Source organism: Camelina sativa, chromosome 2 (assembly GCF_030686135.1).
Source record: "Camelina sativa cultivar CO46 ecotype springtype chromosome 2, ASM3068613v1".
NCBI classification, from domain to species: Eukaryota; Viridiplantae; Streptophyta; class Magnoliopsida; order Brassicales; family Brassicaceae; genus Camelina; species Camelina sativa.
Genome location: NC_141881.1, coordinates 1,811,942 through 1,824,046, shown reverse-complemented (window position 1 = coordinate 1,824,046; position 12,105 = coordinate 1,811,942). Strand labels below are relative to the sequence as shown.

At 36.4% G+C, this 12,105-nt stretch overlaps 3 protein-coding genes, 1 long non-coding RNA gene and 2 other non-coding genes across 12 annotated transcripts; 1 reads left to right on the top strand and 5 right to left on the bottom strand.

Moving 5' to 3' along the window:
- The first annotated feature begins 73 nt into the window (after nucleotides 1-73).
- On the top strand, nucleotides 74-1,938 carry LOC104714292 (V-type proton ATPase subunit F). The gene is made up of 4 exons (XM_010431604.3): nucleotides 74-138; nucleotides 734-815; nucleotides 1,069-1,151; nucleotides 1,580-1,938. Exons 1-4 carry the CDS (start codon nucleotides 76-78, stop codon nucleotides 1,736-1,738), a joined length of 387 nt encoding a protein of 128 aa, XP_010429906.1. The 5' UTR covers nucleotides 74-75; the 3' UTR covers nucleotides 1,739-1,938.
- LOC104714301 (tryptophan synthase alpha chain) lies at nucleotides 1,831-3,514 on the bottom strand. The gene is made up of 8 exons (XM_010431616.3): nucleotides 3,361-3,514; nucleotides 3,119-3,265; nucleotides 2,980-3,045; nucleotides 2,770-2,878; nucleotides 2,582-2,658; nucleotides 2,400-2,477; nucleotides 2,166-2,303; nucleotides 1,831-2,084 (listed from the first exon to the last, which is right to left on the bottom strand). The coding sequence occupies exons 1-8, from the start codon at nucleotides 3,433-3,435 to the stop codon at nucleotides 1,947-1,949; spliced, it is 828 nt and encodes a 275-aa protein (XP_010429918.2). The 5' UTR covers nucleotides 3,436-3,514; the 3' UTR covers nucleotides 1,831-1,946.
- Nucleotides 3,515-3,632: 118 nt separating this feature from the next.
- LOC104714282 (MLO-like protein 1) lies at nucleotides 3,633-7,025 on the bottom strand. The gene is made up of 12 exons (XM_087464649.1): nucleotides 6,698-7,025; nucleotides 6,024-6,277; nucleotides 5,819-5,935; nucleotides 5,665-5,725; nucleotides 5,455-5,552; nucleotides 5,287-5,361; nucleotides 5,049-5,187; nucleotides 4,897-4,937; nucleotides 4,583-4,792; nucleotides 4,436-4,503; nucleotides 4,281-4,352; nucleotides 3,633-4,183 (listed from the first exon to the last, which is right to left on the bottom strand). The coding sequence occupies exons 1-12, from the start codon at nucleotides 6,876-6,878 to the stop codon at nucleotides 3,898-3,900; spliced, it is 1,602 nt and encodes a 533-aa protein (XP_087320775.1). The 5' UTR covers nucleotides 6,879-7,025; the 3' UTR covers nucleotides 3,633-3,897.
- A 1,571-nt stretch (nucleotides 7,026-8,596) lies between these two features.
- LOC104714273 (uncharacterized) lies at nucleotides 8,597-11,913 on the bottom strand. 7 transcript variants are annotated; one of them, XR_755815.3, is made up of 5 exons: nucleotides 11,785-11,875; nucleotides 10,296-10,326; nucleotides 9,348-9,769; nucleotides 9,093-9,241; nucleotides 8,597-9,003 (listed from the first exon to the last, which is right to left on the bottom strand). It is a non-coding gene; the product is annotated as an uncharacterized LOC104714273 (long non-coding RNA). The 7 variants fall into 7 exon arrangements; XR_015565925.1 differs by having other exon boundaries at nucleotides 9,675-9,769; XR_015565917.1 differs by lacking the exon at nucleotides 11,785-11,875 and adding an exon at nucleotides 10,516-10,648 and having other exon boundaries at nucleotides 9,675-9,769.
- On the bottom strand, nucleotides 10,504-10,606 carry LOC147948095 (U6 spliceosomal RNA). Its single transcript, XR_015586470.1, has one exon. It is a non-coding gene; the product is annotated as a U6 spliceosomal RNA (small nuclear RNA).
- Nucleotides 11,773-11,875, bottom strand: LOC147948094 (U6 spliceosomal RNA). Its single transcript, XR_015586256.1, has one exon. It is a non-coding gene; the product is annotated as a U6 spliceosomal RNA (small nuclear RNA).
- Nucleotides 11,914-12,105: the final 192 nt, after the last annotated feature.

The window sequence follows — 12,105 nt, the reverse complement described above, 5'->3', positions numbered from 1 at the left end:
CAATTGTATTCGATGGATTGATTGATTTTGTTTCTGGGTTTTTGTGTGTTTGCGTGTGTGTAGTTGAATCAAAATATGGCTGGGAGAGCTCCGATCCCTGCTCGCAACTCTGCCCTCATCGCAATGATCGCCGATGAGGTAAACTCGTTGCTAAAAATCTCATCTTTTTATATCTTGATGGCGGAATTTGAGGTTCCGATTTTGATATGGATCTTCTGTATTTAGTTTTGAATCTGTGAGATTCGATCTGAACTCAATTAATGCATTTCACAGACTTTGGATTTGTTTGTGAAATTTGTAATCTTTTTGGTGGTAGTGGTCACGCCCTAGATTAGCTTTTTCGTTAGTTTGTTGTATATCTCTTGATTTCGGATCAGACCAGATCTGCCAGATGATCTCATCTGCTATCACTGAATGTTGAAATCCACCTAATGCACGAATCAGGAAACTTAAGGAGTAGAAATCATCTTTAAATTCTTTGTAGAAACTGCATTATCATTGAAATAACAAGGGATTTAGGTTTTCTGTGTTAGTTTCAACTGTTCTGACATTGGAATTTTTTCAATTGTATTCCACCATAAAGACTATGTCTTTTCTCTTCTTTGTGACTTAGCTTGCAAGTTGGCATTTTGTTTTTTCTCAATCAGTGGCAGAATTGTTTGGAACTATCTGTTGGTAATGACCATTTTGTTAATTTCAAACGTCTCTTACTTGGCTAAAATTTTGTGTACAGGACACCATAGTTGGATTTTTGATGGCTGGAGTTGGTAATGTTGACATAAGGAGGAAGACAAATTACCTCATCGTGGATTCAAGTATGTTCTTTGATCTTTAGGAAAGATATTGTTTTCAGTCATTAATCAAGTTATGTCACTTGTCTCAAAGTGTTATGTGTCCCTTTGATAAAATCGAGTTAGTGAATGTTTTGCATCAAATCAATTTTTTTCTGTGGTCTTGTTAGGAGATAACTTTCCTAACTTCTATTTCTGTAGAATTGTATCAAATTACCCTCTAGTCTTCTACATTTAAGTGATTTTTCCTTTATTTCGCTTTTTTCTTGTCTTTTAGAGACAACTGTGAGACAAATTGAGGATGCTTTCAAGGAATTCTCAGCAAGGGATGATATCGCTATCATTCTTTTAAGCCAATATGTAAGTGTTTTCCTCCAAGTTCAGTATACTTGTTACTCATCTTTACTGCTGTGTGTGCTGCTTTATTTTAGTCTTTATCAAAGAGTTCATGACTTTTACTCCTCCACTTTATTGAGCCCCTTATCATTACTGCCATTAATGACTATATTCTTTGCTTGCATGCACATTTTAATCATGGATCAAGGTCACCATTAAGTAGGGTAGTTTTGCTATCTTTTTCCCAGTAATTAGTATAGTATATCATTGGATCCAAATGTGTGAAGAAGCATAAGATGAGGTCACTTAGCAACAGCCCTTAGAGACATATCATTTATGAGCTTGAAACAACATGGGGCTCTATTCCTATCTTCTATAGCTATACTAATTTAAAGTCTGTTTTTTTTTTTCTACTGTGTCAAAAACATAATGAGAAAATTTCATGCTTGTAGATTGCCAATATGATCCGGTTCTTGGTGGATAGCTACAACAAGCCAGTTCCTGCAATCTTGGAGATCCCTTCCAAGGACCATCCCTATGATCCTGCTCATGATTCAGTTCTTTCCCGTGTCAAGTACCTCTTCTCTGCAGAATCCGTGTCACAGCGTTAAACATATGCGTTCTGCAAGCTTGTTGAGCCTTATATCATTTGTTTGTTTTTGATATTCTTGTATTTCTCCTTCGGAACCCGAAAACTTTACAATAATGTAAAACTCTTGATTTTTATTTGGAGATGGATGTTATAATATTAAGAAGCACTGGTGGCTTCATCTGGTTCTTTGCATTGAATAAAGAGAAGAATCATTGTGTATTCGAAAATCAAGAAACCAGAGCAGACTTTAAAGATTTAGTGAAGACTTCTAGCTCCTTAAGTCCTTGCTCAGGTGATTCAGACTCGCCTAAGATCTTAACCATCGCGCTACCAACAATGACTCCGTCTGCTCCCCATTCAGCTACCTGTAATGTTAAAACAAATCACGTCAGGCTAGCAAATCCTGTTACCGAGATATTGGTAATCCAGTGTATGTGCAGCCTAACCTGTTTCACATGCTCAGGTTTGGATATGCCAAATCCAACCGCGACCGGTTTGCTTGTTGCCTCTTTGATTTGTTGTAGAAGAGATTGAACTTGTTCGTTAACAGACTCTCTTGTACCAGTAACTCCTACTGAACTTACCTGAAAAGACCTCAATGATAACATTCACACGCATAAGAACACAAACTTACCCGCATCATGTACTGATCTAAAGAATCGTGAAACTCTGATACTTACGAGATAGATAAATCCTTCAGATGCTTCAACAATGGCTTTCATTCGTTCTTTCGGGGTTGTGGGTGTTGTGAGCAGTACCTTCAGGACAACATAGTATAACATGGTAAATAGAAGAAAACAGTTTGCTAACAAAAAATATGATCTCTTTTAATTATACTAACAGCTAGAGGAAAATATCATACTAGTTCAATCTGCTGCTTCCGAGCTTCAATCCGCAGAGTCTCAGTCTCCTCGAGTGGAACATCAGGAACAAGAAGGCCTACAAAGAGTCAAAATGTTATGTAACAAACAGTTGCCAGTAACCACAAATAAATGGTGAAACAACATAAGCATTTTTACTTGGGAGAAAACTTGAAACAATGTAATGTACCATGAACTCCAGCATCTTTTATAATAGTCATATAGTTCTCGATTCCCCGCCGCAGGATTGGATTGTAATACGTAAACAATGCAATTGGACAAGATAACTGAGGTATAACCTGATAAATTTGGAATATAAAAAAGAGTCTCTTTCTTAAGAAAACTGAAAACCACAAAGGCTACGAGAGACAAGTAAACAAAAAGCAAAACCAAGACACACCTCTTTAAGCATAGTGATAATGGAGTTAAAGTTGGTTCCTTTAAGTAACGAACGTCTCGCAGCAGCCTAAACCAAAGAACGAGAAGGTTTAAATATTTCAGAATAAGATTGAAATTTTTGCTGCTTTTGTATATCGAACCTGGATTGCAGGACCATCAGCTAATGGATCAGAGTATGGAACACCTAGTTCGATAATGTCCGAGCCACACGAATCAAGCACTTTAAGAGCTTTTGCGGTAGTAGAAAGATCTGGATCACCAGCTGTGATATATGGAATCAGAGCCACCTGTAAATAAAAGTATCGAAAAGACCCCAAATCAGAGTTTGGGAAAGGAATCAAAAATTGAAACTTTGGGGATTTTTTGAAGAGAAGTTTCATACTTTGCCTTGTGTCTTCAACCTAGCGAAAGTCTCAGATAGACCAACCGTGGTGGGACGGTTCTTGAGAGAATCCATTGTGCTGAGCTTTCGAAGAAGAAGATGAAAGTAGAGTGGCTTTGACTCTCTTTTGCAGAACTAGAATCAAAACGTCAACACAATTCCGGTTTAATCATTCGAACCGAACAAAAATAAACCGATTTGAAAATCAAAAACTGAAGATCCGGTTTAACACAAAGTATTTCCAACACTGTAGATTAAAAACAAATTCCAACTGAATAAAATTAGGTTTTCCATTGGTATCTAAAATTCATAATCGAAATACCAAGTAATTGAACCGGAACTGAACCAACATCTAGAATGAGCACATCCCTAACTACGATGTTCCAAATAATACAATAATTATACTAATATATACAATCAGATTCAATTCCCAATTCTAATCCCAATAGAGTAACTTTGTAACAAACCATAAAAAATAATGTCACTATAACTTGTGTAAAACAACAATGCCGGCCCTTGATGCTATATCTCTGCTGCTCAATTGTTATGATCAGGTGTAATCTCGTTGTTTGCGTCCCCTGCTGCGTTGTTTCTTAATCTGCTGAGCTGAATCCCTGCAAAACCTGCACCTGCACCAGGAGCAGGACCAGAAACAGAACCAGAACCAGAACCAGCACCAGGAGCAGGACCAGAACCAGAACCAGAATCAGGACCAGCCTGGGAGCCTCCTTCGGTTCCATTACTAGCTCTCTTTTGCTTTACTTTCTGTGCCCAACCAACAAGACCAACCTGCACATTCTCCTCAAATATAGCTTTCTTGAAGCTACTTCCCATCTGTTGTAACATAAGAAGACGGTCGGTCACTTCTTCAGAAATTTTAAAAACTAGACCAAAAGATTCTGAAGCTTTATAGTTGAAACTAGTTTTTCATCTGTGAGACAATGGCATAAAGTGGCAGTGTACTGTAACTGCAAAGCACTTGAATGAAGACCCTAAATAAAAGAAGAAATATATTGGTATACAAACGAGATATATTAACTGAAACATATCAACAATGTATGAAACTTTTGCTTACCCGATGACCAATCTTGGAACAATGTATCTCACTTGTCCCATAATGCACGAGTCGAAGCCGTATGTAACCTAGAATATATACTTATTAGTCTTAGCCATTATAGGTGAATCTTGGAGTTTTGTTTTTTTCTTAAAGAACCTGACTTACCCAAATCCAAAAGAAAAACGCAATCTCGAAAGCATTTTGGAAAAGGATAAAATGGATCAAGTAGAGAACAACTTGAGGTTTGCTGAACCAGAAATGCTCATCAGAGGGTTTCACCACTAAGTCTCCTTCAATAGCTACATGTTTCTCTGCAACTTCGTGAGCTAACTGCGAAATCACATGCTCCAACTTTGTTCCCACAGCAAGAAGCAGCTTTGATTTTTTCAAAAATACAGGGACAAAACAATAAGTTTAACTGAAAGAAGAGTTCAGCACAGTCTGAGAAAACGAAATGAGGAAATAAACAATTGACTCACAATAAAGGGAATGAATGCTATCCAGAAATATGTGTGCCATCCTGCAAGTTACAGAAGTGTAGCTTCAATATAAAAGGACTCCAACTTATATTTGAAAAAAGCTTTTAATTAGATCAAAACTAGAGATAAGAAAATGAATTTATGAAGCATACCATTAACATTGAGCAGCAAGAAGATGACGACGAAGATCCAAAGATACCAACTAATACCAACAACTTGTTTGAAATCATCCTCCAGAGCACGCATCATATACTTGTGGAAATTAAGCTTGGGATTTCCCTTACAATGTGTCTGCAAAACAACCAAATAGATGAGAGTCTCTAACTGACCAAAGCAACTTATTTCCATTACCAATAATTCAACCTTTGAAAAATGATCAAAAATTTTTACCGTAATGAAACCAAGACGTAAAGTCACATAATCTGATTTCGTCACAGATCCATAGAATTGCTTGAGAAAGGATTGCTGTTATGTAAACAACATGATCTCAACATTGGGTGGTTACAAAAGGATACATAACAGAAATAAAACAAGCAATGTAATTTGAAAACACCATACCGTCCAGCCGAGAATGATTGAGTCTTTACCAATACCAAGAAAATGCTCTTTAATAAAAGCATGGTTCTGTACATGGGTGACCCTTCTTTTCCTAAGAGCTGCAAAAGGCACAGCAAATAATCAAACAAGATTCTACTAGCATCTTCATGATTTTTTTGTATATACATATTCTGATTAAAACGAATAACTTGTGCAATGTAGTAGTAGTACCTGTTTCAGGGTCAAATTTCTCGTCTGCAATCATATCCTCCCATTTCTTCCATTGGTGGATCTGCATTAACAATGATAACATGAATAAATAAATCATGGTGCATTAACTGACAAATGAATGTAAGAAACTTCTATGTGGTTAATTAAGGCTCACCCTGGTGCTTCCAAAAACAACTGTGAGAACACAGAACGTCACATGGGATATGGCGAGGACGAAGATGAAAATATGCAGATGGTGCAATGCCTCAAGCGAAAGCAATGGTACTTTTTGCTGATGTAAGTAGTGATATAATCAAGAATTAGCAAGAGAAACACCTTAAAAAGATTATAATGAGTCCCTAAAAGTATTTTGAATTTACCTTTTCGCTACAATAACCAGCTGCCGCAGCAGCATGTTCAGCAAGGAGACGCCTCGTGGTTCCAACAATAGGTAAAAAGCTCTGAAAATGTTCTTTTGCAGTAACGTTCTTATGTTCACTTTCCTCGGCTTTTGCTCTTGAATCTAGAGAACATGGAAGCATATGCATAAGCACATCTTCTTTCACACAGAATTTGGAAATGAGTCCTTGGAACACCGTCAGTAACAGCGATATGAACCCCAACAACATCAGCTCTGCAATTCCCCAAAACCATTTATCAAAGAGCCAAAAATAAATTCACCAAAGCAATAAAAGTAGTAAAGCTTATAGCTTTTAATACTCAAAGTTCCTTAATAATTTGATACAATCACATCTCACTATTAACAACATCAAAGCTGCATATAATTTGCATCAAAGCAACACAAAAAGTAATTAAAGAGTCAAACTTTAAAGACTCAACCTGCTTACAAAATCTGACATAGCCACCACACTAGGCTTACAAATCAATTTGCAGTTTTGTGAACGTTAATCAAAAGGTTAAAACACTGTTTAATGATAACACAGGAAACAAAATTGAAGAACAATTGCTGCAAAAGGAACCAGAAGTAACGCAAAAGATCCGTGGAACCCACTCACAAAACAAAAAAAAAAAAGGGTTTTTTTTTGTTGTGTACCTTCTTTAACCTTTTGAAGAGCTTCGTAAAGGGGTTTTTGCTTCTTCTTCTTAAGAACAGTACCGAAATGGTGAAGCAAACGCTCCACAGCAAGTGAAATCGCGACGATGACGGTACAAACTCCAGCGACGACCCACGTCGGAGTGAATTCAAGCGACATCCCTTCTCCTCCGTGACCCATTTTCTCTCTGAGATTCCCAAACAAGAATAAAGGAAGAGAATTTATAAAAACAAATCGGATTAAGGAAAGAGTTTTGGGTCGAGCAAGGAAGATGAGAAGGTGAATGAATGAATGAGTGGGACAGATTTTTTTTGGACCTTTTTTATTTAATACAGTGATTAGTTGTTTTGTCAAACACTAAAAAGGTAATAAGATTAATTATGGATTATGTTACATAAACTATTTAGGTTTATTTATAACCATTTAAAGAAATTTTGTTAATTATTATACTAAAAGAAATAAACAATGCGGCAAATTAGGAAACGCGTTTTTCCACTTTTCAGTTTCCATATTCTTCGTTTCGTTTTCTATTGCCGTGTGAAATTAAATAAAAATTTAAAAGCATTCACAACATGACTAATAAATACACAAACTCATCATAATCATTAACATTAAATGATGTAATCAAAGTTACATTACATAACATTCGAATATTCTCCTTCTTTTTTTTTGTTTATGTTTTTTAGTTTCGTCACTTTATATATATTCTCTCCAGTTCACATTTCCTAATTTTTTCATTTTGTCTCAGTTTTTTAAAGGAATGTTAAGAAAATTATACAGAACTTTAGATTCCCTTCCACTCACAAGAGAGAAGCGATCGCTGTCAATTACAATTACAAGTAATTACAATGTAATTGTACTTTTTACTTTTTAAATGTAATTGTACTTTTTACATGTGGTCAACAGTCGAGTCATCTTTTGTCGGATAGTCCTACTCCTACTAGGCCTGGACACTAATACCCGTTATCCGTACTCGACCCATTACTCGGTTCGTACCCGTCCCAAAAAAGGTACCCGCAGCTTTAGGGTCGAGTAAAGGTATTATATTTATATTACCCGTGAGTAAGGGACGAGTATAGGGTATTAGTTTAGTTTTCAATACCCGTCCCGTTACTCGGCCATTTACCCGTTTTGCTACCCGACCTGTAAATACCCATTAATATTTTGTATTATTATTATTATTATTTATTATTAATTTATAGAGTTAGAGTTAAAACCTAAGTTCAACTTAGCCTAACTGAATTAATATATTATTTTTATTTTCAAAATTCGTAATTTTATAATTTTGGAACTATATATTGCATAAATTTATAACATTTTTTTATCGTGTACTCGTTTTCCGGATAATAATAAAGGGTCGGGACGAGTAAAAGGTCAACTATTTTTTACCGGGTACCTGTTTCTCCGGGTACCCGTTATTAAAGTGTCGAGTATGAATAAATTTTTTCTGTTACCCGTTAGGATCGGGACGAGTAAAAGGTCGGAGAAAATTCAAGGCTACCCGTCCCGTGCCCAGCACTAACTCCTACCCGTTGTCTTGTAATATAAAAATACCAATTTTATATTACTACATACATACTAACTTTGAAAACGAGGAAAAGATCAAAGATCTTTGTGATGCTGCTCTCTAGTTTCAAGTCACCCACATATCTGTTGAATCCTTAACAACAGTTTAGCAACTGTGTCGGTTGACTTGAAATACAACTTTGCCCTGCGAGTTGCTACATTGCTAATTCCAAAAATTGGGTCTGGCGAGGCACACACCTAACACATGTACAAATAGTTAATGAATAGATTGATAACAATACGTGTGTAAAAGTACAATTACATTAAACCGCACTCGTTTGGTTCGGTTAAGTCCGGTTTGTTGGACCTTACTTTACTTGGTAATTATAAAATTTTCAAACGAAATGGATTACAAAGCTTCACAGCTTATAAACTTAAAGGATTACAAATTCAAAGAATCTTGTAAAGTACAAACAAATTCAAAGAATCTTGTAAAGTGTGTAAACACACCATGTCTACAATAGAAGGAACTTTTCAAAGGACAAAGATTACAAAGCTGAAAACTAAAAAAATCTCACCACCAAGTGAAAGCAAGCAGATTAAGTCTCTCTTTCTTTTTGCTGCAGAATCAACTTAAAAGCTCATATCCTAAGGTTGTGACTCTTTTTATCTCTTTGCTTTAGTTTCCCTTTGTTGTTGTTGTTGTTGAGACTGAGAACTGAACTTCTCATTCAATGCTTCTCTGCAACTCAGTAGATTCCTGAGCCTGCTCCATATCCGTGAGAGGCTAGCAGTTGTCCTGATAAATGGAGTTAGTTTTTTTTGGGATCCTGAAGACTGAAAAGGTGAAACTTTAAGAACCAAGCTCTTTGGGGTTTAGCAGGTTACCTGAGATAAGAACACTCTGATTCTGTCAATTCAAAATGCAAGAAGTTAATGGCTCTCATGTCAATTTACAACACCCTAAACGTGTGTATCTTCACCCTCGCTAAAGGATCTGTAATTTACACCAGCTTCCTGTACACTTCCCTCATTACCTAAAACCAAATTTTCAAAACAATGAAGGGGTTAAATTCACTCAGGTGCAGAAATAAAGTCTTCATCTTTAAACACAGGACACTGTGAAGAGAGATTAACCAATACCTATTCAAAAGGGTTTACAAGTTTACCAAAATTTCAGAAACTTTAGAGTCTTCAAAAACCAAAAAGTAAATGGACCCAACAGTAAACCACAGTCTGATTCTGAGACAAGTACGCTCAGGTCATCTTTTTCAACTAGAACATTGGAAAACTTCTTGGATCATTCAAAGACCTCATGGAATGTGATTCTAGAAAGTAAATCATTTGATTCTTCTGAGCTTTAAAGCTCTTACATTTATCTAACGCAATTGATCCACACCACATAAACAACCATCCAGTAAAATTGCCAAAACTTTCTAGAAACGGTGAACATCAAATCTATCTGTAAACCTTAACAGTAAACATGTCTCTTCAACCTCCCTCTTGTGTCTTTGATCCAAACCAGCTTTCTATTCGTTCACCTCATTCCCTACAAGGCTAAAACCCTATTCCCAGCCAAACGAATGAAATTGATTCAGACAGGTGCAGAAAATTTCAGACTAGAGATGTTAACCAGCACTAAAAGTCTTGATCTTTTTGGTACACATAAACACAGGACATTGCTAAGAGATTGACTAAAAGTAAAACCAATTCAAGGGGTTGACACTTGACATTCCCAATTTACCTCTAATCATTTTTTAACTCTAAACACTTGATGTTTAAGTTACTAAGGATTGACTAAAAGTAAAACCAATTCAAGGGGTTAATATCTTGCCAATATACCTCTAGTCATTTTTTTTAACTCTAAACACTTGTGTCCCTGATCCAGACCAGTTTTCTAGTTCATTTTCCACATGAACACATTCCTTAAAACTCTATTCACATCCAATGAATGAAATTGACTCAGACAGGTGCAGAAAATTTATGAAAAGAGAAAATTGAATCTTTAAAGTCTTGATAATGTTTGTAAACACAACAGAGGACATTGCTAAGAGATTGACTAAAACCAATTCAAGGGGTCGAGAGGCCTACCAGAATTGCAGAAACTCATAGCCTTCAGAACCTGAAAAGGAAATGGACACAATAGAGAAGCATTGGGGAAAATTCAACCAAAATTACAAGCTTGAAACTCCCAATAGCTAAGTAGAATAGAGGATACAAGTTGATAAGATGAAAAAAAAAAAACCAATGCACCAACAGATCTGTCTAGGGTTTCATCATCAGAAAATTGAGGGAAAAAAAAAATTTGGACCATTTCTCGATTTGTGCGTGTCATCCTTGCGCAGGGGCCATGCTAATCTTCTCTGTATCGTTCCAATTTTATCGAATGTCGCCGAAGGGACAATCATATACTCGTCTCTAACCTTATTTAAACACAGCTCTTTCTCTTCAGCTGAGCGATGTGGGATTTTTGATATAGTTAACAGCTTTAATGGGCCTTTTCTGATTCTTTTAGGCCCATCAACTTTTGTTTTCTGAGGTGCACGATCCGTCGGATGACGTACACGTAGCAATATCAACGGAGAAGAATAGAACTCAAATTTTGGCTGTGACTTGGCGAAATTAACAGTTTCATACCTTTATCAGAAACGTTAACAGTAGTGTGTAAATGCAAATAACTGGATCCAAAATCATGTCAAGAATAACTTCTACTAAGTACCACACGCACTGACCCTCTAACCACAAAGTGGAGGCTGCGTCTGCTATTGCGGATACGTTTGGTGATGTAGGTTCAGAAAAACTTGAGAAGCAAGAAGATTGAATCGAGATGGGGACAACATTGGTGTATTGGGAGAATGATATTGCTGCCGAATAACTTGACAAAACTCACTCTAAAAGAATATTATTCCTGCCCGTTCAACAGAGTCAAGCTTCTAGTTTACTTAAATAACAGATGAGACAAGTAGCCCCTCAGGTCATCTTTTACAACTAGAACATCATCTTCGATGAGTCAAAGACCTTAGGGAATGTGATTCTACAAAGTAATCGTTTGATTCTTCTTAACTTAAAGCTGTAACATTTATCTAAGGACAATAGATCCACGTCACATAAAGAACCATCCAGTAAAATTGCCAAAACATTTAAAAACAGTGAACATCAGTTGTCTCTGAAACTTGTTTCTACACCCTCCCTCTTGTTTCTTTTGATCCAAACCAGCTTTCTATGCATTTTCCACATTCCCTAAAACCCTAGAGTCCTAGACCATATTCATTCAGACAAGTGCAAACAATTTCAGACTGAAGATTCAAAATTGTCTTTATAACACCTAACCGACATTATAGTTGGCTTAGAGATTGGCCAAAACCAATTTGAGGGTTGATAGAATTTCGAAAACTCAAGAGTCTCCAAACCTGAAAAGGTGACCAAATAGAGTCTTTTGCTGCAAGCCTGTAGGATAAACTAGAAGAGCATAAGAGTTTTAAAGGGGAACACACACATTAACGAACATCAAAGCCTGCAACAAGAGAGATCTATCGAGGGTTTCATCATGACAAATTTAGAGGAAAAAAAAAATTTGGACCATTTCTCGATTTGTGCGTGTCATCCTTGCGCAGGGGCCATGCTAATCTTCTCTGTATCGTTCCAATTTTATCGGATGTCCCCGAAGGGACAATCATATACTCGTCTCTAACCTTATTTAAACACAGCTTTTGTGTCCTGTTCAAAGCGATGTGGGAGTTTTGATTCAGTTAACAGCTTAAATGGGCCATTTTCTTATTCTATTTAGGGCCCATTAAGATAAGTAAGGACCACTTTCTGATATAGTTCGTAGAGAGATAAGTAAAACGACGACGTTGGTTTTGTAACGTTAGCTTTAAATTGTTAATGAGCATTGGTTTAA

Bases quoted from the DNA above. Each gene is read 5' to 3' on its own strand.
- LOC104714301 (XM_010431616.3), bottom strand. From the start codon at position 3,435: ATGGATTCTCTCAAGAACCGTCCCACCACGGTTGGTCTATCTGAGACT. The intron at 2,659-2,769 runs GTACATTACATT...GACTCTTTGTAG, and splicing joins AAAAGATGCTGGAGTTCATG to GCCTTCTTGTTCCTGATGTT. The intron at 2,085-2,165 runs GTTAGGCTGCAC...TTAACATTACAG, and splicing joins AACCTGAGCATGTGAAACAG to GTAGCTGAATGGGGAGCAGA.
- LOC104714282 (XM_087464649.1), bottom strand. From the start codon at position 6,878: ATGGGTCACGGAGGAGAAGGGATGTCGCTTGAATTCACTCCGACGTGG. The intron at 5,362-5,454 runs GTATGGTGTTTT...TTTACATAACAG, and splicing joins CAATCATTCTCGGCTGGACG to CAATCCTTTCTCAAGCAATT. The intron at 4,793-4,896 runs GTGAGTCAATTG...AAAAAATCAAAG, and splicing joins TAGCATTCATTCCCTTTATT to CTGCTTCTTGCTGTGGGAAC.
- LOC104714292 (XM_010431604.3), top strand. From the start codon at position 76: ATGGCTGGGAGAGCTCCGATCCCTGCTCGCAACTCTGCCCTCATCGCA. The intron at 139-733 runs GTAAACTCGTTG...TTTTGTGTACAG, and splicing joins TCGCAATGATCGCCGATGAG to GACACCATAGTTGGATTTTT. The intron at 816-1,068 runs GTATGTTCTTTG...CTTGTCTTTTAG, and splicing joins TTACCTCATCGTGGATTCAA to AGACAACTGTGAGACAAATT.